This window comes from Dipodomys ordii, unplaced genomic scaffold (genome assembly GCF_000151885.1).
Source record: "Dipodomys ordii isolate 6190 unplaced genomic scaffold, Dord_2.0 Scaffold100, whole genome shotgun sequence".
NCBI lineage: Eukaryota > Metazoa > Chordata > Mammalia > Rodentia > Heteromyidae > Dipodomys > Dipodomys ordii.
The window spans coordinates 6,548,231-6,572,903 of record NW_012267316.1 but is presented as its reverse complement, the minus strand read 5'-3'; the positions used below and the strand labels follow the sequence as shown (position 1 = coordinate 6,572,903).

The 24,673-nt window shown below is 37.1% G+C and overlaps 1 protein-coding gene across 1 annotated transcript in view; it reads left to right on the top strand.

The window, feature by feature from the left end:
* Cep192 (centrosomal protein 192kDa) overlaps positions 1-24,673 on the top strand; it is a 129,975-nt gene that overhangs the window by 77,231 nt on the left and 28,071 nt on the right. Inside the window, exons 27-36 of the mRNA XM_013027142.1 lie at positions 508-626; positions 1,607-1,780; positions 7,217-7,307; positions 7,713-7,889; positions 13,067-13,327; positions 14,037-14,152; positions 16,586-16,695; positions 19,238-19,388; positions 22,718-22,896; positions 23,553-23,676. Of these exons, the coding sequence (XP_012882596.1) occupies positions 508-626; positions 1,607-1,780; positions 7,217-7,307; positions 7,713-7,889; positions 13,067-13,327; positions 14,037-14,152; positions 16,586-16,695; positions 19,238-19,388; positions 22,718-22,896; positions 23,553-23,676 (1,502 nt within the window). The remainder of the gene's footprint in view (positions 1-507; positions 627-1,606; positions 1,781-7,216; positions 7,308-7,712; positions 7,890-13,066; positions 13,328-14,036; positions 14,153-16,585; positions 16,696-19,237; positions 19,389-22,717; positions 22,897-23,552; positions 23,677-24,673) is intronic.

Sequence of the window (24,673 nt, the reverse complement as noted above, 5' to 3'; positions counted from 1 at the left end):
ACATTCATGGCTAGCCTGTATTTTTTCTTTTTTCTGTCTCAAAAAAAAAGGACTGTCGGTGTAGCTTAGAATTTCCAAAAGTGTTGTAAAACCTTGGTGTTAACATAGCATGAAATATATGCTGTGATGCTTTAATGTTGAAGTCTAATGCTTTTAGTATAAGAGCCTCGTTTTAAATTTAGTTGTTGGAATGTTTCTGTGTCATATGTGGTTAGAGAGAATTGGAGAAGAGTGGTCCACATAGATAGATTGTTACTAAGATCCCTAGGTGGTAAGAGGTGTTGGTGACCAAGAATTGGAGATTGGATGGGAAAAAGCTTTCAAAGGGAATAGGGAAGAAGAATAAATATCCTTTCAAAAGGGAGTACAATAAGTTGGGACAGTGATGACAAGGAGAAAGGAACTTATAAACCTTCCTAGCAAATAAGAAAGGCACCTAAGAAAAGAGAACCAGAGAAGCTGTATTTGTGTGAGTTAACATTGAGTTGTGATTATGTAATTGTTTAGGTCCAAGAACAAGGAAGTCACTTTTCAGTGGATCCAGAGAATCTGTTTCTTAGACCTGGAGAAGAACATGAAGTGACAGTTTCATTTACACCAAAGGATCTCAAAGCCTGTGAGGAAAGGTAATCTGAAAATATTTATAATGACAAGTCTTTACTCATCTCTGAGAAGAGCCATTTATACAATATAAATGTAAAAATTTAACTTTATCTAATATATCATATAGCTTGGTTAATGTCAGGTTTTCTTTTTTCTTTTCGCTAAAAGTTTTTAAGTAGCTGAAAAGAAATTAAGAAATCAGTATTTTCAAATGTATTCTGACAGAAGTAAAATAACAGGATGTTCTTTAGCTTTATTTTCTTTCTCCCAAGCACTCCTTCTTTGGTCTTGTCATTTTAGTTTAAGGCTTGGCTTTCCCTTCTCCAGGTCTTTGACTTTGTGTACCTGAATAATAAGCAAATATTAACTTCTAGTCAGAAAACCATTGTTCCTGTGTGAACTCTAATCTGTAAACCAACCTGAGACGACACCTTTGAGGTACCATTGCTTACTCCCAGCTTAGATCCAGAATGACTGCATCTGTTTAGTCTGCTATTGGAACCCTGCATACAGAAGAGTCCGGCATCTATCTGGAATGTTTAACCTCCACTCAAGGCTTTTTTTTTTTTTTTGGCCAGTCCTGGGGCTTGAACTCAGGGCCTGAGCACTGCCCCTGAGCCTCTCTATTCTCAAGGCTAGCCCTTTACCACTTGAGCCACAACGCCACTTCTGGCCTTTTCTGTGGTACCGGGGAATCGAACCCAGGGCTTCATGCATGCTAGGCAAGCGCTCTACCACTAAGCTACATTCCCAGCACAGGGCTAACTTGTTCTTCCTAAATTCCTCATAATTATTTTTCCCAGAGTACTGTGATTTTCTCATGCCCTACCATGTAGATGTTATTGTGATTTTTCTCCCCCAGTGTGTATTTTTCCCTGAAATAGTACTATCATTGTATTTTCAGCACCAAGCTCACTCTCTTTAGGACAGAGGGAGTCCAGAGGAAATATTTGCTAAAAAAAATTAAATATATTGCCTTTGACTTGGACTTTTTTTGTATTAGGATCTTGAAAATATTTGTGCAGCCATTTGGACCTCAGTATGAAGTACTGTTAAAGGGTGAAGTCATTTCTTCAGAAAGTACACCTTTGCCTGGACCCTGCTGTTCAGATATTCCATCAATTTTGTCCAACAAACAGTTTCTGACTTGGGGTGGTGTACCTCTCGGCAGAACACAGTAAGTGTGCCTTGCTCAGAATGCCAAGGTTTTGCTATCTAATTTCCTAATGTCATTTCCTCAGTGGAGAGTAGTGGAGAGTAGTGGAGCCAGGTGGCTCAATCCTATAATCCTAACTACGTGATAGGCAGAGATTGGAGAGATTGAGGTTCCAGGAACATTAAAAGTTCAAGACCAGCTTGAACTTATCAAAAGGTTAAGATGGGATTGCTGGGTCATAGGGGAGCTCTATGTGGAGTCTTTTGAGGAACCTCCATACTACTTTCCAAAGTAGTTCCACCAACAATTCAATAAGGTTCCCTTCTGTCCACATCCCTCCAGCATCTGTTATTATTAGAGTTCTTGATTATAGCCATTCTAACTGGGGTGAGGTGGTATCTCAATGTTGTTTTGATTTGCACTTTTGGGCATTTACCCAAATGATCACAAACAGGACCATACTAAAGCTACCAGCACAACTATGTTTATTACAGCATTATTTACCATAGCTAAGATATGGAACCAACCAGATGCCCCTCAGTAGATGAATGGATCAAGAAAATGTGTTATATATACACAATGGAATTCTATGCCTCCATCAGAAAGAATGACATTGCCCCATTTGTTAGGAAATGGAAAGATTTGGAAAAAATTATATTAAGTGAAGTAAGCCAGGACCAAAGAAACGTAGGTCCCATGGTTTCCTTTATTTGCAATAACTGTAGTATATGTCTGAGACAAGCAGAAAAGGTCAGGTAAGTTGATGTTAGGTGAAATGAACTCCAAGATAAGTATTCAAAAATTTTTTTTTCATACGATTGTTTCTAACATATTTATAAGATGATTTCTTTGTTGCTTTGTATGTCCCTCCCCCATGGTATAACCTGTATTTGATGTTGGTATAATTTATGGAGGGGAAGGGCAAAAACAAATCATTTAACTAGGGATACAGGTGGACCCATTGCAACAGTGAGATGTACAAGTCGTTATGTCAAACAACGAACTTTACAACTTTTGCGGGGGATGGGGGGGAGATGGGAAGGGGAAACAAAGCAGGAGGCAACAATGCTTGATAAGAAATATATTCATTATCTTACCCATGTAATTGTAACCCCTCTATACGATATTTTCACATTAAAAAAAAAAAGGTTAAGATGGTAGTACTAAACAAAATGACTTCCATGAGGAAGTGAGATGTAGTGATTTGGAAAGATGGCACCTGAGAGTCTGTATTTGCACTCCTTATTACCATATATGTTTGGCCCCAGTACTGCCAATTCTGCCTGGTAGTGTAAGAAATCTGCACTGTCAATGCCATCAATCACAGTTACTGCATGAACAAATACATTTCTTCCAACTTAAGGCTTTTGGGAGCCATACTTTCCAGAGATCCTTTGAAAGATAAATCTATACAATAAAATCAATATTAAAGAAAACAAAAATAGCAGTTATGATATTGCAGTTCTTATCACCCGTCTTCATTTTTTAAGGTGCTTCTGTATGGTCTGATGCCCAAACATGGTGTAACAAGAGCTCTTATTTGGGCTTTGCCAATTCTGTGTGATAACAAAAAATAATTCAGGTTAGTTAGAAGAATGAATGGGTTCTATGTTTTTTTAAACAGCTCTCTCTCAGTAAGCAATTTTCTTGGCTAAGGTCTTGAACAATATGAGTATCTTTGAGAATGAGGTAATAATTCCTCTATAGTAGCGCCTGTGTTATTGAATATGTTTCTTGTGCTTTTGTACCCAGTTAAGATAGAAGCAGGATTGAAGCAGTCCATAGGCAAGGATAAATGAGCCATATGCCTGTCTAGAAGATGCTTCCAATTCTCTATCAATTGAGCCTGAACTGTGCCTTGATGACAAAAATCTCAAAACTAAATATGCAAATGATTGATTCAAAGCCTTTAAGTTAGTTCTAGTTCTATGCTGTGGAAGGTGACTAAAATAATTTAATTGTTAGATATAAACATAAAAGCTAAAAAGAAAAGAGAAATTGCTTAACAGCTCTAGCCTTCAGCAAAACAAAACTAAAACAAAAACAAAAAAAAACCCAAAACCCAGCTGGGCACCAGTGGCTCACGCCTATAATCCTAGCTACTCAGGAGGCTGAGATCTGAGGATCTCGGTTCAAAGCCAGCTGGGGCATGAAAGTCAGTGAGACTCTTATCTCCAATAAACCACCAGAAAACCAGAAGTGGCTCTGTGGCTCACAGTAGTAGAGCGCTTGCCTTGAGCTGAAGAGCTGAGGGACAGCACCCAGGCCCAGAGTTCAAGCCCTACAACTGGAACAACAACAAAAAAACAAACTTCAAGGGCAGTGCCCAGACCCTGAGTTCAAGCCCCAAGACTGGCACCAAAAAATATAATTAAATAAAAATAAAAAGACGTTAGCTAGGTTGAACACAGAGCAGAGCCTTGAGCAGAATCTCAGCCACTCTTTCTTTGTGGGAAGTCCTCAGGCTACCTGTCTTTACTTCAGTCTTCATGGTGAGTTCCTGATATATCTTGTAATCAAACAGGTATATGAGTATGTCCCATGGTGGTGCAGGGAACTGGCCCATAATCCTGAAGTGGCCCTTACTTATAAGATTTGGCAGGATAGTCTTATGAGAACTGTGTGCAGCTGATGGTACTCAAAATGATTATGAAAATTGGCTTCCTGAAAGTTGCCATTCTAAAGCATTGAATTGGACAATAAAGATGCTGTTTGTATATATTTTGTGTTGCACTCAGATACATTATTAATTGCTTAGTTCTCCTTATTACTATCTTGATGTCCTGCTTAGAAAAGTAATTTTTCACACAACAGACAGCACATACTGCTATTCTATATTTTCAAGCAGAGTTCATGATGAGGTAGGTATATTATCATATTATCTGCTTAGAAATGAAACTTGCTCTTCTCCGTGACATGGCCTAGGAGACAATGTGTTCTGAGAGTATTCAGCAAAGGGGCCTTCTACCATGATCTTATTAAGGCCTCCCACACAGCTAGGATAACAGGAATGACCACCATACCTGGTTTGTTGGTTGAGATGATGGAGTCTCACTAACTTTTTTTGCCCAGGCTGGCATCACTGCAGTCTTCCCAATCTCTACTTCCTGATTCTCTGGCATTACAGGTGTATATCATCTAGCTCAGTCTTTCTCTGTCTCTATCTCTCTGTCTGCCTCATTCTCTGTCTCTCTCTCTTTGTGTGTGTGTGTGTGTGTGTGTGTGTGTGTGAGTCGTGGGGCTTGAACTCTGGGCATGGGCGCTGTCCCTCAGCCCTTCAGCTCAAGGGTAGTGCTCTACCACTTGAACCACAGTGCCACTTCCAGTTTTCTGGTGTTTTTTTTTTGTTTTTGTTTTTGGGTCCGGTCATGGGGTCTGAACTCTGGGCCTGGGCGCTGTCCCTCAGCTCTTCAGCTCAAGGCTAGCACTCTACCACTTGAGCCACAGCGCCACTTCCGGCTTTTTTCTTTTTGCTTATGTGGTGCTGAGGAATCGAACTCAGGGCCTCATGCATGCAAGACAAGCACTCTACCACTGAGCCACCTTCCCAGCCCCTCTGATGTTTTTTTTTAAGCCAGTCATGGGGCTTGAACTCAGGGCCTGGGCACTGTCCCTGAGCCTCTCTGCTCAAGGCTAGCGCTCTACCACTTGAACCATAGCACCGCCTGTCTTTTTCTGTTTATGTGGTACTGAGGAATCAAACCCAGGGCTTCATGCATGCTAGGCAATCACTCTACCACTAAGCCACATTGGAGATAAGAGTCTCACTACTGAGTGGGCTGTCTTTGAACTGTGATCCCAGATCTCAGCCTGAGTAGCTAGGATTACAGGCATAAGCCATCAGCACCTGGTTTGTCTCTCTCTCTCTTTTACATAGACACACCATACATTCATACACATTCATAATTATAAGTCTGCTTATAGACGTTGGCAGTTTAAGACTTTTTTGTTTGGTTCCTTTTAAAAATGATAAAGCAAGTTCTTCCTCCATGAACTTGATAGCTCTTTAGAACAATAGCCACATTTTGGTTGAGCCAGTGGCTCAGGCCATTAATCCTAGGTACTCAGGAGGCAGAGATTGGGAGGATTGTGATTTAAAGCCAGCCTGGCAAAATATTAGTGTGATATCCACCCCTCATGGACACATACTATCTCCATCTCAACAAAGCCAGGAGTATCCTCTGAGCAATTCAGGAAACTTATATAGGAAAATCACAGCCCAAGTCAGTCCAGACAAAAAAACTTGACACTACCTGAAAAAATAATGAAAGCTAAAAGGACTTGGGACCCATGGCTCAAGTGTTAGAGAGCCTGTGTCACAAATTTAAGACCCTAAGTTTAAATCCCAGTATTTTAAAAGATAAGCAAACCCCAACATTTCTTTTAAAATTAAATGCTAAAAATGAAAATCTTACCAAATGATATTGCTTTTTTTTTTTTTTTTCCAGTCATGGGGCTTGAACTCAAAGCCTGGACACTGTCCCTGAATGTCTTTTGTTCAAGGCTAGCACTCTACCACTTGAGCCATAGTGATACCTCTGGCTTCTTCTGTTTATGTGGTACTGAGGCATTGAATCCAGTGCTTCATGCATGCTAGGCAAGCACTCTACCACTAAGCCACATTCCCAGACCCAAATGGTATTTCTTTTAAGAATGTCTTCTTCAGTCAGCATACTTGTAGAAGCTTTTCCTAGGATTTCGGATAGCCAAAGGCCTTTCCTGTAGCACAGGTGGGTGGATGCGGCATAAACTAGCTTAAATGATTAACTGACGATATGCACATTTTATGATAGTGATTTGCTCACATATTTTGTATTGAATGAAGATACAGTTTCAAGAATATTACTAGCCAGCTATATGCAACAAAATGTTTTTAAATGAGAATTAATTCAGCCTATCGCTTAAAAGCCTACTTTGTACTAATGAGCCCCTTAGCTAGGACATCTTGTTTTCCTGAAACCTAGGTTGAGCCTGATATTCCAGTTAGGTATATAATATTGACTTAATTTTTTCAGTGATTTTCATTGGTTGATATTTTATAAGCCAGGTAATATATATATTATACATATACATGCACATATATGTTGTATAATGTATGCATGTACAGGTATACAGTTATGTATACTCTAATGTATATATACATATATATGTATATAATATTTATATATATGTATGTGTATAATTTATACACATACATACACATTTATACAAATGTATACATTTATACATACATATTATAAAGAATGAGGCAACTGAGTAAAACCAAAGCCTTCTCTGATAAGTAGTAAGCCTTAAACCTTATAGTTTTAGAAACTAGAGTTTTAAGACTATGGAGACATTCTAGCCTGCTAAGATGAAATATGCAATCAGCCCATCTCTAGACATTGTGGTTAGTTTTAATTGTCTTAGTCTTTATCTAGGTAGCAATATTCATTTAAAATGTATCATTGTGTTTAGGCTTCAGAAACTAGCTTTAAGAAGCAATTCTACATCTACAACCCAGCACTTGCGACTGCTCATTAGAGGACAAGATCAAGATTGCTTTCAGGTTTGTAGAGTGCAGTATTTTGTTGTGTCCACTGTTGTTTTTATAGTATTGGGTTGTTTTTTTTTTTAAGTTTGTTTTGTTGAATTAAAATTTTTTTTTGAGACAGGATCTCTCACTTATAGCCCAGACTGGCTGGGAACCCATGATCCTTCGGCCTCCACATTCTACATGCCTTACAATCATAGGCCTGTACCTATCATTTGGTTTCTAGCCAAAGTTTTATGTGAGTTTCACATATACTCTCAATTTTTTTTTTATCTTGTGATGTTGGGAATCGAACACAAAGCCTGTGCAAGTGCTTTACCACTGAGCTACATCCTCAGACTGACCAAATTGTCTTTAAGATTTGTGTATTTTATTTGTCCTATTGTTTCATTTTATTCAGTGATGGTTTTTAAATTATAGTTTCAGAATACTTTCGGCTCAGAAGAGCGGTTGACCAGTTCTTGTGAGATCAGAATACACCCCAAAGAAGACATTATAGTCTCTGTATTATTTACACCTACTCGATTATCTTGTATGTTGGCCAAACTAGAAATCAAACAACTTGGAAATCGATCACAACCGGGCATTAAGTTCATGGTAGGATAATTTTATTGCTTTTTTCTTCCTGTAGAGTCTAACCATTGCTTTAATGTGCTACTTTTTATTAGTTTTAGATTTACAAACAAGTTTAGGAACAGTTGTCAAATTCTAAAAGCAATATTGTAATATTCTTATAATCACAAATTTCTTGTAATGTTTTAAAATTTTCATTTTATTTTGAAAAACTTGAAGTGCATCCAAACTTTTCATGAACACATCTTTGAGTAAATCTGGTTAGAGCTCTTTAAGAAATTGATATTCCAAGTAAAGTTTACCTTTTCAACTTAGAAAAAATAGTATCCTAGTACATGTGGTCTGCAATCATCACATATCACTGTGGAAAAATTTAGGATTAAGGTGCCAGCAGATACAGCGTCTGATGAGAGTTACTCTCTGCTTCAAAGAGAAGGCCATCTTGCTATGTCTTTGCATGGTAGAAGGATTAGTATACTCCTTTATCCTGGTTTATAAGTATACTAATCTTATTCATGAGCATGGGAGCATCTTGGGATTTAAGACACTTCCTAAAAGGCCCTGTCTTTTGAAACATTAATATTAAGTATTGACTCAGTATATGAATTTTGGCAGATACCAACATTCAGACCATAACAGTTACTTATTTTTAGAATTTACTCAACTTTGGGGTTTATAGAGTGGCTCAAGTAGCAGGGCACCTGGCTAGCAAGTGCAAGGTCCTGCATTCAAACCCCAGTACTTCCAAAAAGAAAGAAAGAAAGGGCCTGGCACCATGGCTCACACCTATAATTCTAGCTATTCAGGAAGCTGAGACCTGAAGATCAAGTATCAAAGCCAGCCATGGCAGGAAAGCCCATGAGACTCTTATCTCCAGTTAACTACCAAAAATCCAGAAGTAATGCTATAGCTCAAGTGGTAGAGTTCTGGTCTTTAGCCAGTGAGCACAGGGACAGTATGTAGTCACTGAGTTCAAGCCCCTGTACTGCTACAAAAGAAAAAAGGAGTGAGGGAAGAAGCAATGGAAGTAGGAACAGGGAAAAGAGAGACAGAGAGAGAGAGAAAGTGGAAGGAATGATGGAAGGAAAGAAGGAAACGAACTTGCTAGCATGTTCTGGGTATTAGAGCTACAAAGACAAAAATTTTTATATTGTTTATTTTCAATATAATTTTTTAAACATTGAAGACAGTTTGCATAGAAAACATTCAGAGCAACTAGAGATAGAAAAGTCACCGGGTGCCAGTGGCTCTCGCCTGTAATCCTAGCTACTCAGGCGGCTGAGATCTGAGGATCACAGTTCAAAGCCAGCCCTGGCAGGAAAGTCTGTGAAACTCTTATCTTCAATAAACTACCAGAAAAATTGGAAGTGGCGCTGTCGCTCAAGTGGTAGAGTGCTAGCCTTGAGCTGAAGAGCTGAGGGACAACACTCAGGCCCAGAGTTCAAGCCCCACGACCAACCAAAAAAAAAAAAGAAATCATTTAAGGAGGAAAATAAGGGCTGGATAGTCAAATGAAAAAACTCTACACAAAAGTACACATCTTTAAAATGTATCCACCTGGTGGTGGATGTGGGACTGAAATGTTAGTCTCATTTCCTTTTGTCAAATTGGAGAATGATAAATTACAAGATAATAATTTAGAAGAAAGCTTTATTTGACACTAGAGTCTGTGGAGCCTGTTGACTTGTCCATGGTAAGCGTAATTGTTTGATAAGAGTTCTTTTAAAAACTGCTATTTTTGTATGTGAGGAAACGGAAGCACTAATACATATGGGTGATGTGAACTGGAAAAACACTTGAAGGGGAAGGATTATTGATTTTTGGTTTCAGAGGGTTCAGTCCATAGGTGATTCGTGTTGTGCAGTTGGGCAGAACATCATGGCAGCAGGAGTATGTGGCAAAGAAGCTTCTTCATCTCATGTCCTGCAGGAAGCAGAAAGTAGTCAGCTCTTCTTTTTTTATCCAAATTCATGTTCAAATCCCACTGTGCTTTTTGCTTCTGATCCTCACTGTATACCTCACTAAAAAGCAGTCAGCAATAACCATGAACAACCTGAGTGCTATTATCTTGAAATTTCTTTCAACAGATTAAACAGCCTTATTCAAAATCTCAGGGCACAGATAAAATGTAGACAAGTTCTTTGCTAGACTGTACCACATGTGGTCTCTAGTACACTTCTTATCAGAAACCTCCTGAGTATGGCTTTCACTGTTCACATTCCTATAGACACTGAGGTCTTCTGAGATTCTACTAGAACTACCCATTAAACTCTGCTTAGCTTTCTATTGCTTCTTTAGCCTATATTCTAAGTGTTTCTAAATTCCTCCCTCAAATCAGTTCTGAAAGTTAGAGTCACATAGTCAAGTTTAGTTATTGTAGTGATTCTACTTCTGAAACCATTTTTCTGTTAGCTTTTCATCACTATAAACAAAACACCAGATATAAGCAATTTAAGAGGCAGAATTATTTATTTTAGCAGTTTCAGTTGATTCAGTTTATGGTTGCTTGGCCAGGTGTTGATGGATTGGTGGAGTTGCTTCTTTATCTCTTCAGCTGGTGATTTTTGGTACGACTACTTGATTTGATAGCCTCCAAGCTGAGGTTCTTGTTTGATGTCTTTTAAAACCAAGATCCTGGTGAGATTTCTGCCTAAGATTTCCACAGCATCTTCTCATAGAGGTTGGCTCAGTAGGGATCGCCTGTGATAATTATGCTATTATGGCTCTTTTACTTTTTTTTTTTTTTTTTACTGTTTTGACCGATTGGCTATGTAACTCTCTAACTGACCTTGAACTCATGATCCTCCTTGTCTTAGCCTCCTGAATGCTGTACACACTGACACAGACCATGTCTCTGACACTTACACTTACTGTGACTATTGTAGTTACTTCATTGCAGTTATCTGACAAATTCCCTTATGTGTGACATGCAGCTACTTGCTGTCCAATTTCCCAATAAAAATATACTACTTATTGAAAATTGAGTACATGCTAGGCCCTGTCCTTCACCTGTATGTGGATTATCACATTTTATTTTCAAAATCATCTGAGATAATATTGTTCTCTACATTCTACTTATGGTGAAATCAAGACTTTGAGAAATGTATGACCATGATTGTGCCTCTTGTCTGCTAAATGATAGAGGCCATATTCAAATTTAGGCCATCTGACTTGCAAGCCCATGTTGATCTATTATGCAGTCTTTTGACTACTAAGAACAGCTCTGTTTTGTAGTTCTCTAGAGCAGTGATCCTCAACCAGGTGCTTTATTACCCTCAGGGAACAATTGGCAATGTCTGGAGACATTTTTGGTTGTCTTAATTGGTACAAGGGTGCCAATAGCATCTGCCACAGATGCTGCTAAACAATACTTTGGTAAACAGGGCAGCTCTCACCATCTCTAAATTTCAATAGTATTGAGGTTATGAAAACCTTTCTCTATAGCAATAGGTTTACTTGGTTAATCTATGGGTTTATTGACATTAGTTGGATTTCTCAATCATTTTTTTCAAACCTTTCCACTCAGTCATTTGTGACATTTAGGCTTTGAAAATATAGTTGGTCTCACATCTGCAGGTTCCACATCTGCAGTCAACTAACCACTAATCTAAAGTGTTTGGGAAAAAAAATTGTCTGTAATGAACAAACTTCCTTTAATGAACAAACCTATTTTCTTTCTTTTTCTTTCTTTCTTTCTCTTTTTCTCTCTTTTTCTTTCTTCCTTCCTTTCCTTCCTTCCTTCCTTCCTCCCTTCCTTCCTTCCTTTCTTTCTTTCTTTCTTTTTTTCTTTGTCATGGGGCTTGAACTCTGGACCTGGGTGCTGTCCTTCAGTTCTTCAGCTCTACCACTGAAGCCACAGTGCCACTTCTGGTTTTCTGGTGGTTTATAGGAGATAAGAGTCTCACAGACTTTCCTGCTCCGGCTGGCTTTGAACTATGATCCTCAGATCTCAGCCTCCTGAGTAGCTAGGATTACAGGTGTGAGCCATTGATGCCCGGCTCAGACTTTTTCTTTGTATTATTTCCTAGAACATGGAGTACAATATCATTTACATAACATTTGCCTTATATTAGATAATAAAAAGTCATTGTAGATTATTCCATGTTTGCAAAAGTTTCCCAGGAAAGAAATGCACATTGTTAAGTTTTTATCCTTAATTATAACAGTGTCATTTTGAAGAATATGGGGGTTATTTTATTCCCTTATGTTCTGGCTAATGGAAGGTATCTGTAAATCCTCGTTTCTTGGACTTGTGCCCTGTGGAAGCAGCAACAGTCTCCTTTTAAACCTGGCTCCAGTCTGTTGCTTCCACATTACCAGTCACTGTCTTTGGAGAGTTTTTAAGTACTTGTCCTTAGTTCCTTTTGCATGCTTCTCTTTGACACTGATTGTACCAAATGATTCTCCCTCTAAGACATATTTTAATGAAACATTTCAGAATTACTGAGTTGGAAGAACAATGTAGTTAGTAGTCACATGTTTTACCACAGATCCTTACAGTTCATATTTTGCTATATTTCTTTTACCACATATTTACATCCATTAATTTCATCTATTTTTCTTTTTTTTTTTTTTGTCGGTTATGGTGCTTGAACTCTGGGCTTGGGCACTGTCCCTGCACTCTTTAGCTCAAGGCGAGCACTCTACGGCTTGAGCCACAGCGCCACTTCCGGTTTTCTAGTGTTTTATTGGAGATGAGAGTCTCATGGACTTTCCTGCCTGGGCTGGCTTTGAACCGTGATCCTCAGATCTCAGCCTCCTGAGTAGCTAGGATTACAGGTGTGAGCCATTGGCCATTTTTCTTTGGTCATTTCAGAATAAATTACAAATGCCAGTATGTTTCACTGTAAAAAGTTCTGAAGCAGGCATAGTTACACTAATTTCTTGTTTTTGTTTTTTAGTGGTTCTGGGAATCAAGCCCAGTACCTTGAGCTTATTTTCCTCTGTCACCTTGAATTTATACAAGGAAATAATTATTCTTGACATTAAAGATTAAACAATGTTTGCAGTGCTTTGATTTGTTTTTCTCTGAAGATTAAAGTCTTTATATAACATTACACTGGAAGTAGAGTCACTTACTAGACTAATTACATGAATACTAAAAACTTTAATTGTATTAAATCTTTCTATATTTTCTTCTAACTGTAATTAAATATTCTGCTCTCTTACCTAAAATAATTTGGGATTATATATTCTTTTAGATACCTTTGTCTGGATATGGAGGAACAAGTAATCTTATTTTGGAAGGTGTTAAAAAATTATCTGACAGTTACATGGTGACAGTGAATGACTTAATTCCTGGCAAAGAAAGTAAAATTGTTTTTTCTGTCCGAAACACTGGCTCTCGAGCAGCTTTTGTTAAAGCAGTAGGCTTTAAGGATTCTCAGAAAAAAATTTTGCTGGATCCTAAAGTAATAAGGATTATTCCAGATAACTTTATACTCAAGGAAAGGACACGAGAAGTAAGTATAAAGTTTTCTGCTTTGAAATAACTCACTTAGATGAATAATTATGTATCTTAAATATGTGTTTATATATTTAAGATATATATGCTTATATATATTTATACATACATAGAATATGAGTTTAAGGGATTTATTAGGAAGAGGAGGGGTAGAGGGCAGGGAAAAAGAATAGGTAATTTTGAAATATATGGCAAATAAATATGAAAAAAGAACCTGATGATAGCTTTGATTAATAGAGAGTTAGAGGGATGGTAGAGAAACAGGTTTTTTTGGGGAGGATATTAGAGGGAGAGGTTGGGCTGGCAAAGTAGGGTTAATGAGGATGAATATGGTCAAATGATTGAAGTATATTGTTTGCATGTATGAAAATAGAACATTAAATCCTGTTGAAATTGTTTTAGGAAGGGGGAAAGAACAAGAAAATGCTAGAGTAGATGAGATTGATCGGACACATTGTATAAAATGTGTAGAAATGTCACAAATATATGCTAATAAAAATTAGACATTTTATGGCAAAAATGAAAATAATATTTGAAGTAATGAGGGAGTATAAGTGCTTATCTAGTCTTGGAAATATGATACATATGCACTGTCTATTGAATGGTTAGGCCTAGAAGATACTAGAGTGAGATTTTAAAAATATCATCTAGAATTATATTTTTCATACTCAGGAAAAATACTTAATATACTCCTTTTTTTATATCAGGATGTTACTTTAATATATAATCCATCTGACAGAAAGAGTGATAATAACACTGCGACAGAACTGTCGACTATATACTTCTTTGGTGGTGATGAAATTTCCAGACAGCAGTATCGAAGGTAGATTACTTACCTTGAACAATGTTGGGAGCTAACCAATGGATGCAAGGAATGCTTAATAGATGCTTTAGGACATGATAGTTTTAGAACATACATGTTCATTGTTTATTAGTGAATTGACAAATTGGAAAAAAAAACTTGGTAAAATTTGTATGGTTGATAAATTGGCATAATATAGGTTGTAAATACCTGTAGCAAACATCTATATATTTATTTTTGCCTTGTGCTTCTTAATCTTAATGTATGTACCATGCCTCTTTTCCTTTATCTAGTAGGAACATCATACCTTATAATAGAACAGTATTCTTAATGTACTCTTGAGAATATATCCAGCAATAGATCAGTTTCAGAAAAGAATTTCACAACTACTGAAAGATTATTATTATTCAGATTATTAGAAATCTGAATTATTTGAAATGCCCACTGTATTTTAGAAATGTATAGGTTATCATTTATAAAATTTAATATAGCTAGTTTAAATATAGTTTCATATACCAGAATGTTGACAAATGTAAGATACTGATCTGGCTTCAGGTATTATTTAAACATGTTCCATTGTTACTAAATTCTGGATTCTTTTATTATTAAGCTTAATATAAAATGGGTAAAGCTCATGATGTTTTATCTATTAGTAGAAAATCACTAACTTTAGTAGATTTGGGTGAATATAATAGGTTGTCTTTCCTTCTTCCAGCTCTTTATGCTCTCCTGTCTTTTATTCTGATATAGAACCTAGATTTTTTTTATATTTTTTGGGCCTTGAACTTGCTAGTCAGGCACTCTAATAAAAAGTAAGTAATAAGTTTTTTTTGTTGTTGTTTTTTGTTTTTTGGGTCCAGTCGTGGGGCCTGAACTCTGGGCCTGGGCGCTTTCCCTCAGCTTTTCAGCTCAAGGCTAGCGCTCTACCTCTTGAGCCACAGCGCCATTTCCGGCTTTTTTCTTTTTGCTTCTGTGGTGCTGAGGAATCGAACCCAGGGCCTCATGCATGCAAGGCAAGTACTCTACCACTGAGCCATCTTCCCAGCCCAGTAATAAGTTTTTGCTTAAGTAATTACTTAAGCAGTGCCCACCCTTTTTGCTTTTTACTTTGTAGATAGAGTCTCATCTTTATGCCTAGACCATTATCTTCCTATTTTTGCATTTTGGTTTGTTGGAAACACAGGTGAGGTGATCATTATCACGCTCAGCTGTAGGGTTTGTCTCACTAATTTTTTTGCCTGCTCTGCTTCCCCCCCCCCCCCCCCCCCCGGTCAGTCATGGGGCTTGAACTCTGTGCTCTTCAGCTCAAGGTGAGCGCTCTACTACTTGAGCCACAGTGCTGCTTTGGGATTTCTGGTGGTTAATTGGAGATAAGAGTCTCACAGACTTTCCTGCTCGGGCTGGCTTTGAACTGTGATCCTCAGAACTCAGCCTCCTGAGTAGCTAGGATTTCAGGAGTGAGCCACCGGCACCTGGATTGGTCTGGCTTTAAACATTGATTCTTCTGATTTTCACTTCCCAAGGAGCTGGGATTACTGATGTCAGTCATTGTACTTGATGATTGTTTGGTTTTAATTGGTTGGTCACATTGGAATAGTAAAAGAGAGATTAAGGCTGACTTGCTATATGATATTATAATAGCCAGCTGTGAAGAGCTAACCTGTTGTATTTGTTTGTTTCTTTCTTTTTTGGGGGGGGTCCAGTTGTGGGGCCTGAACTCTGGGCCTGGGTGCTGTCCCTCAGCTCTTCAGCTCAAGGCTAGCGCTCTACCACTTGAGCCATAGCGCCACTTCCGGCTTTTTTCTTTTTGCTTATGTGGTGCTGAGGAATCGAACCCAGGGCCTCATGAATGCAAGGCAAGTGCTCTACTACTGAGCCACCTTCCCAGCCCCTATATTTGTTTCTTAATTATTTTAAAAACACAAACTTTTTTTCCCCTTTTGTTTTACTGGGAGATAGAGATATGTTTCACAGCTGTTTTCCATAAACTTATAGTAATGAGATTCCTTTTGTTATGAATACGTGAATATAGTAGATAAGTTTATATTTCTTTTCAAAGATTCTCTGCAAGAGGCCAAATAGACAAAGTTATATGGTAATTTACATATTTTTCTTGGTGTCTTATAATTCCCTTCCCCAACGCAAATTTCTGACTGATCAAAGTTATCAAAGATAATGAAATGTAACACCTTAAAACAATCTAACTTTAGTTTTCTGTCTGTTCTTAGTCCCTGATTTTAATTTAACTGAAAGTGACTATTGCACAATCATGTGCAATTTTCAACTCAACCTCCAAAACAGGTTTTCTATTTTAAAAGCACTATTAGGACTAAGGCATGAGATGTTTATACACATGTAACCTGTCATTAGTGAGATTTGCCAAATGAATTAATAAATATCTAATTGAGGTCATTTATATATAAATCACTTTTTTCATAAAAATCTCTCTGGCAGAGCCTTGCTGCAGAAACCTGGAATTATAAAGCAGATACTTCCAGAGCATAGTGTATTGCAAAACATTAATTTTGTTGAAGCATTTCAGGATGAAATACTGATAGAGGAAGGTAAGAATTTCAGCTTGTCTTCAATGTTTTGGTCACTTGTAGTGTTGTCTGGTCATCATGTGACAGAAGGGAAGAAATGCTAATTTGGATCTGGTATCTGGCTGATTTTGAGCCACAGCTTTGCTCTGTGACTTTAAATAAATTACATCACTGTAGTTTATTCAAATTAGATCAATTTCTTCTTTGTAGAATGAGAAGAGTGAGAGCAAGCTTCTCATTCATGCAGAATTGTCTTGAGAATCAGAGGAGCTTCACTTTATATTTTTGGTGTTAGTAATATTTCATATAGATTCTGTGTGTAGGCAGTATATAAGCAGAGAATGAGCATGAGGTAAATAGTGATCATTCTCACTTTCATTTTGAGATTTCAGTGCCACTGTAAAATTATGGAGGATATGAATGAAGAAGGAACTCCACAAAAGACATGTAAGATGACTATAACCTAGATGTTTTGTCCTATTTGAGCACAGCAGTTCAAATATTTAATAGTGTCTTATTATTCATACAGTATAAATGTAACAAGACAGAAAAATGGTGTAAAAATATATGTACACATTTTTTACCATAGATTATGCATATACATATAAGTATTATTTACAGAGGTTATTTACATAGATTTACATATTATTTACATAGATTATACATATACATACATAAATAGCTTATACCATAGTTTGTACAGTAGTAGTTAAAATTAAGAGGTGACCAAAATGCCCAAGAATAGATGGCAGTTTAATTACGCAGAATGTTTTGAAGCTATGAAAACAATATAATTCTATACTAAGTGGCATAGGAAAATTTATTAAGAAAAAAACAGCTTTTAAATTTTTACATAGTAAGATCTCATTTTAATAAAAATAACTTAATGTGTGAATATACATAAATACCAAAAAAAAAATTCAATGTTTTGGTGGTCAAATTTCAGGTGATTGTTTTTTCCTTGTTAGTTTTAGTTTTGTTTTTTTCTTTTTTTCTTTCTTTCTTTCTTTTTTTTTTAGTTTTAGTTTTTAAATGATGTAATGTTCTTTTGTCCTGAAAAATTGATGATGAAAGTAAAGCATAGTTATATCTTTGTAGGGATGTTGTAGATTAGTCTGCTAGCTCTTCTCTAGGCATAGGTTAGTTGAAAATCATTAATAAAAGATTGGATGTGGTCATGTCATCAGTGTGCTAAGGGAATAAAGCACACTCAAGACTCATCTCTAAGGCTGGGCATCGGTGGCTCTCGCCTGTAATCCTAGCTACTCAGGAGGCTGAGATCTAAGGATCTCGGTTGAAAGCCATCCCTGGCAGGAAAATACGTGAGACTCATCTCCACTAAACCACTCAGAAAACCAAAGTGGCACTGTAGCTCAAGTGATAGAGCACTCACCTTGAGCTGAAGAGCTGAGGGATTGCACCCAGGCCCAGAGTTCAAGCCCCACAACTGACAAAAAAAACCTCATCTCTGCCACTTTAGTCCCTTATCTCTTTATAGGAAGGATATAGATAGTAGCTAAATTGAAAACTGCTGTGAAGATGAAGCATTGATACTTAATCATATTGCAGCTATGAAGACCTTAAGTGGAAACACATAGCTAGACTGGTGGTTCAGAAGTTGGCATAGTTCCATGATACAGTAACATCTCCTTCCCTGAGTGAATAAATACATATAGAGTACACATGGTGCTAGTCACTTGTGGACACAGAGACTGACAGATGTAGACATCTGATCATTGAAGGGTGGTAAACAGTGCTGTGCTGGAGTATATTTGGGAATGAGAGAAGCACAAAGAAAGGGCCTGCCCCTCACTGAGGATGAGGTGTCTCTCTAAGAAGACTTGAACAAAGAGGGGTTGACAAGGTAGAGATGTTCCAGGTAGAGAGAGCTGTGTCCATGAAAGTCAAGAAATAAGTTATAATACAGGTTGTTTGATAAACCCAACCAAGAATTCATGCAACTTGCCAGTATCACCCATCTGAAGTGCAGGTGAGTTCAAACTTGGTGTGTCCCTGAATTCAAGATATAGGATATATTGTGGTGATGTATTACATATCTTTGAGACTTTAATTTACATAATGTGTGTTTTCAACCTCCTTGTGCTTTAGATTTTTAACAGGAAATTATAATACCTTAATATTAAGATATACCTTCATACCTTAATATTAAGATAGTAGAGCAGTAACTGGCCCTTTGTAAGTTTTATGTAAATGTCTGCTACTATTCATATCTTCAAAAACATTCTTTAATAAGGCTCACAGTTTTCCTGAGATAGAGAGCTGTTATGCCAGATTCTAGTCAAGGAAACTAAAGCTCAGAGTAAATAAGTAATTTGCCAGAGGTCACAGAACAAATGAGTGACAAGTGAATTTCACATTTAGGTTCAGAGCCTGTGCTGTCCTAATGCTGGGTTGCCTATCATTTTGTGCCTCTCAGTAGCGTTAATCAAAACACCACCTACCCCAACCTAAGAAAATTACATTAATATGTAAATTTTTTTCTGTTATTTTGCATTGTGCTTAATGTGAAGGTTCATATGCTTCAAAACGTTTTCTTTTCTAGTACATGATCTTCCCCAACGGCCTAACGATATTCAGCTATTTTATGGAAACATGCGTAAAATTATGCTTTCAGTAATTGGAGAATTCAGAGATTCTGGTCCTAACAGAGAACTTCTTCAGCCTTCTCCCAAAGCTAGCTTGGAATCTAAAAGGTAAAACAAATATACTAGCAAAATTCCTTTACCAGATTTCAAGATTATTTAACTATAGTAGATCTTTTTTTTGCTGTCCTATGTTTTCTATCAAAATGTTTATTTTCCCTTTATATTTTAGTTTAAGTTGAAATCATTTCAAACTCTGAGGGAAGTTTAAAATAATACAGAGAATTCCTATAAGCACTGTTCTCTGATTTCCCAATTATTAAACATTTTTCACATTTACCTTATCATTCTTTATATCTCTAACTTGTTTAAATCTTTTTTCTGGCCCATTCAAGAGTAAGTTGCAGCTTGATCACTTATAAGCCCTAAATTGTCTTAAAAATATTTTCTATGGTAAATCCACCCCATTAGAATATTTAATATTTATTTAGTAGTATCACTTATTCCATAGATTTCTATTAAACATGTACAATAATGTCCTCCATAGTTAAACCCACAGAACAAAACCCTCTTCTGCTCTGGTCCATAATCTCAGATCACATATTGCATTTAGATGGTCTGTCTTTTTTTTACTTGCTTTTAGTATAGAGTAGTTCCTTTATCCTTTCTTTACCTTTCAACATTGTGATAATGGAGGTTTAGATGATCAAATCAGATCTTCAGAGAACTAAGCTTCTATAATGACTTTAGGTGAAGCCTGGAGAGGCTGGGAATGCCACTGCACTTGTGGGTACTTGTTATAAAATTAAATGCTCATACTCTGGTTCAAACTTAATACCAGTTCTTTACTGGTAATATACATGGCTTACAAAAAGGGGCAGCTGAGTATGGGAGTTGTGTTTTGTTCTTTGATGACATAACCATGTAATTCTTCAAAGAGCTGTTCCCCATATACACATCAAATTCAGTTTTATTCCACATACAATTTTGGATAAATCAAATAAATACATCCTATTAAAAGCAAATTCTATATACATAAGGACATTAGAGTGTTTACTGAGAGATCTGTTTTCTCCAAGATTACTAACTTTGTTAAAGTCATCTTTCTTTTTTTCTTCAGTATTCTCTGAGAAAATAGGTGTAATAAGAATAAAGATGACCTTTTTCTTACTAGTGAGTTAGTTAACAGTTGACTAACTGAGTCAGTTAGTTAACAGATGAGTTTGAGAAACACAAAAGAAGTGTTTCAGCAGTGATATTCACTAGACACTATGTTGAAAATGAACTATACAACTTGTTGGGGAGGGGAAAATGGAAGAGGTGACACTATTCAAAAAGAAATGTACTCAATGACTGACATATGTAGTAACTATAACCCTTCTATAGATCACATTTACAATTAAAAAATATTAATGCCATTTGTTTTTCCAAAGTATATTCCCAGGTGGTATATAATGCTAACTTGTCTATGACTGATTATATAAATATATGAGGTTTTTAAAAATAGTACTTGGGTTTGAACTCAGGTTTTCATACTTAATAGGCAGGCACTGTATTACTTGAGTCATACCTCCTATCCCTTTTTAATCTGGTGATTTTTTTTTCCAGATAGTTCTCCCTTGTTTTTCTGGGACAGTAGAAGTATAATTTGAAAACCGAGGATGAGAGAGCATTGGTTTTACAAAATTGATGATTTTGTAATAACATTTTATTTTATAATATTTATTTTATTAAAAAATCACCAATTTTGAAGCACTAGTGATTACAAAATTCATCTGAATTACAGCTAAACAAACCCTGTAATAATAGCCTGGTAGACTGGATTAGCATTTCTTCCTATTAGAAGACTTTTCTGTTTTAGGTTCTTAGTGTCATTCATTGTCATAAAAAAAAGTTGCCATTGTGTAGTTCTATTATGTTAAGAATTTGAATTTTCTCACATTTTTGATATTGGTCATTTTCTAGTAAATCTTCTTTTGGTACTGGTACTCAGGTTTGATCTTGGTCTCTCATTTGCTCAGCTTGCTAATGTTACTTCTTGAACAATGTCCTCAGCCCAGCTTTTGCTGGTTATTTTAAGAGATGGTGTCTCATGGACTTTTCTGTCTAGGCTGGCTTTGAGCCATGATTCTCTTTTAATAGATTCAGATGCAGAATCAGGCAGAAAAATAATGGAAGTCACTGATTTTTTTATATCATACTATGTATACTATGTAATTTACATTGTATTTGGGGTTTTTTGTACACTATTTAATTTTCTTTGCAGTGTTTGGGGTCAGACTCAGAGCATTGAACATATTAGATAAATGCTCCAGAGTTATACTTCTAGCCTACATAAATAAAACATATATAAAAAGTATATAAGTGGGCTGGGAAGGTGGCTCAGTGGTAGAGTACTTGCCTTATATGCATGAGGCCTTGGGTTCGATTCCTCAGCACCACATAAGCAAAAAGAAAAAAGCCGGAAGTGGTGCTGTGGCTCAAGTGGTAGAGTGCTAGCCTTGAGCTGAAGAGCTGAGGGGCAGCTCCCAGGCCCAGAGTTCAGGCCCCATGACTGGACCCAAAAAAAAAAAGTATATAAGTAAAAATAAGGAGAATTTTTTTTTTTTTTTTGGTTCTGGTCCTGGGGCTTGTACTTAGGGTGTAGTCTAGGCACTGACCCTGAGTGAGCTTCTTTGCTTAAGGCTAGTTTCCTACCACTTAAGCCACAGCTCTGTTTTTCCACTTTTTGATGGCTAGTTGGAGATAATAATCTCAATGACTTTCCTCCCTGAGCTAGCTTTGAATTATAGTCCTCAGATCTCAGCCTCTGGATAGGTAGGATTATAGACATGAGACACAGTGGTCAGCTGGATTTTTAATTTTTTTAATTATTACTATAAAGGGGTTTCAGTTACATAAGTCAGGTGAAGAATGCATTTCTTTTTGGTCAGTGTTCCTCCCTCCCTCCCTCTCTCCCAGTTTTTCCCTCCCATAAGTACTCTCAAGTTGGATAGTTCATTTCATAGTGTCTAATGAGTACCACTGCTATGTTTGTTCACTTTTTGTTCCTGACTCAAAAGTATATGGCATGTAATACCCTTTTAGTTTTATCTAATTGTTTTTATTTTATAAAGAATTAATATTAGCCAGGCGTTGGTGGCTCATGCCTGTAATACTAGCTCTGCAGGAGGCTGAAATCTGAGGATTATGGTTCAAAACCAGCCCAGCCAGGAAAGTCTGTGAGACTCTTATCTCTAATAAACCACCACAAAACTGGAAGTGGCGCTTGTAGCTCAAGCGATAGAGTGCTCACTTTGAGCTGAAGAGTGCAGGAACAGCGCCCAAGCCCAGAGTTCAAGCCCCACGACATAAAACAAAATCACTATTAAATGTGAAAGAGTCTGGCTTTTCATCATTTTTGACTTTGCTTTTTTAATTTTTGAATAATTTTTTTCTAGTGAATTGAGACCTTCTGATAAACATGGTGGCAATATCTCTTTGGATGTTTTACCAGTTAAAGGTCCTCAAGGGTCTCCTTTTCTCTCACAAGCTGCCCACTCATCTCAAGATACAGCAGCCTCTGAAGAGATGTGGACCATCCAACCTGAACACTTAATTCTGGTAGCTCCTTCTTCTTGTGAGTATTTCAGCAAGTCATCAGATGTGCCTTTAGGAGTTGTTGTCTGTGTTCTGTCCTCATACATAATTGGACAGACTCCACCATAGAGACCTGATTAGAACTCATCTGGAACCCTATCCAACTCAGCTCAGCTTCTTGAGAGCAGAGCCACACCCCACCTTGATAGTTATTACCTTAACCCTGATAAGGTTGGTTCAGAGTCAGAACAAGGGTGGCTCAGTGGTAGAGTGCTTGCCTTACATGCATAAGGCCCTGGGTTCGATTCCTGAGTACCACATAAGCAGAAAAAAACCAGAAGTGGGGCTGTGGCTCAAGTGGAAGAGCTGAAGAGCTGACAGTTCAGGCCCCACAACTGACCAAAAAAACAAACAAAAAAACTAATACATACACATGTGCCAAAATTAAAACCAGGAGCTAACAATTTTGAGATTGCTATTTTTCTCTTTGTTCAAGGTTTTCAGGGTCTTTGTAGTTTCCAGGAGTTATCAAGTATGCCTTTTTAAACAGATTTGAAATTCCCATAATTGAGTAGCTAAGAATTGCTAAGTAAGCCATTGTAACTAGTGTACTTATTTAAAACTTATTTTTATTTACACTTGTCTTTTTTCACTGTTGCTAAATGAAAGTTACATTCGATTTATTTGCTACAATAGGTGATATGACAAAAACTGGACGTTTCCAGATTGTTAATAATTCTGTCAGGTTGCTGAAATTTGAACTATATTGGCCAGCCCATTGCCTGACAGTCACACCACAACACGGATTTATTGCACCAGAGTAAGTGTGTCTTCAGTGTTGTTCTGGGTGTTATTCAGATGACATCATGGCAACTTTAAGGATTAAATAATATTCATTTAAATTTGTTCAGGGTCTTAGTATATAGTTCAGTATAGAAGGGCTTGCCAAGCATGTGCAAGGCCCTGAGTTATATCCAAACACTGCAAAATAATTTTTTTTCAGTAGAGGTTTGTACTGTACTGACCATACAAGTGGATACCTACTTCTGTTATACATTAGTGGGCTCAAGACTTAATTCCTTTAGTGAAGCATAGATCTCATACCTAGCCAGGTAGACTGGGCCCTGAGGTGGTTGAGGAAAGTGTTTGAGGTGGAATAGGGACTCTGATATAGAAGACAAGAAAATATTTTCTATCATAGCACTTTGCCTACAAAGACAAGGAGTAAAAGCAGGATGTGTGATAATGGATGACAATCTCTAAAGCCTTAGCTGGTCTGATTGTCTCCCAATTTGGCATTTATATTCTCCTGCTTTTGTTTTTTCCTGAAGGACACTTTTGAGAGTGAACTTCTTGACTTGAGCCATAAGATAGCTTACTGTTTTCTACATAGATGTTCTGAGAAAAGGCATACATTGGAGCCAGATGTTTACACAGTTTCCCTCTGTACACAGCCTTATTATTGATGAGGTAAAGCTACAGTTCTGCAGCTGTCCAGGACTTCATGTGTGGTTAGCACACAGCTGTCCCATCTGGAAGGTGCATCCTATTTTGGATTAGCAGTTTTTGAAAAGAACAACTTGGAATTTCTTTACATTGGCAAAATGATGAATATGCATTTTTGGAAAGTTGGCTGAGCTAAAGTGTGAGTTAAAATATGGACAATGACACCCCAGAGATGGCTTTACTGAGACCAAAGCAATCTACTCAGTATTCTGTAAGCCATCACCAACTAATGGATAGAAGGATAGGGAGATAATAAAACAGGTGTTTCATAAATGCCTTATATAGTCCCACATATTTAGCCATTAACAATG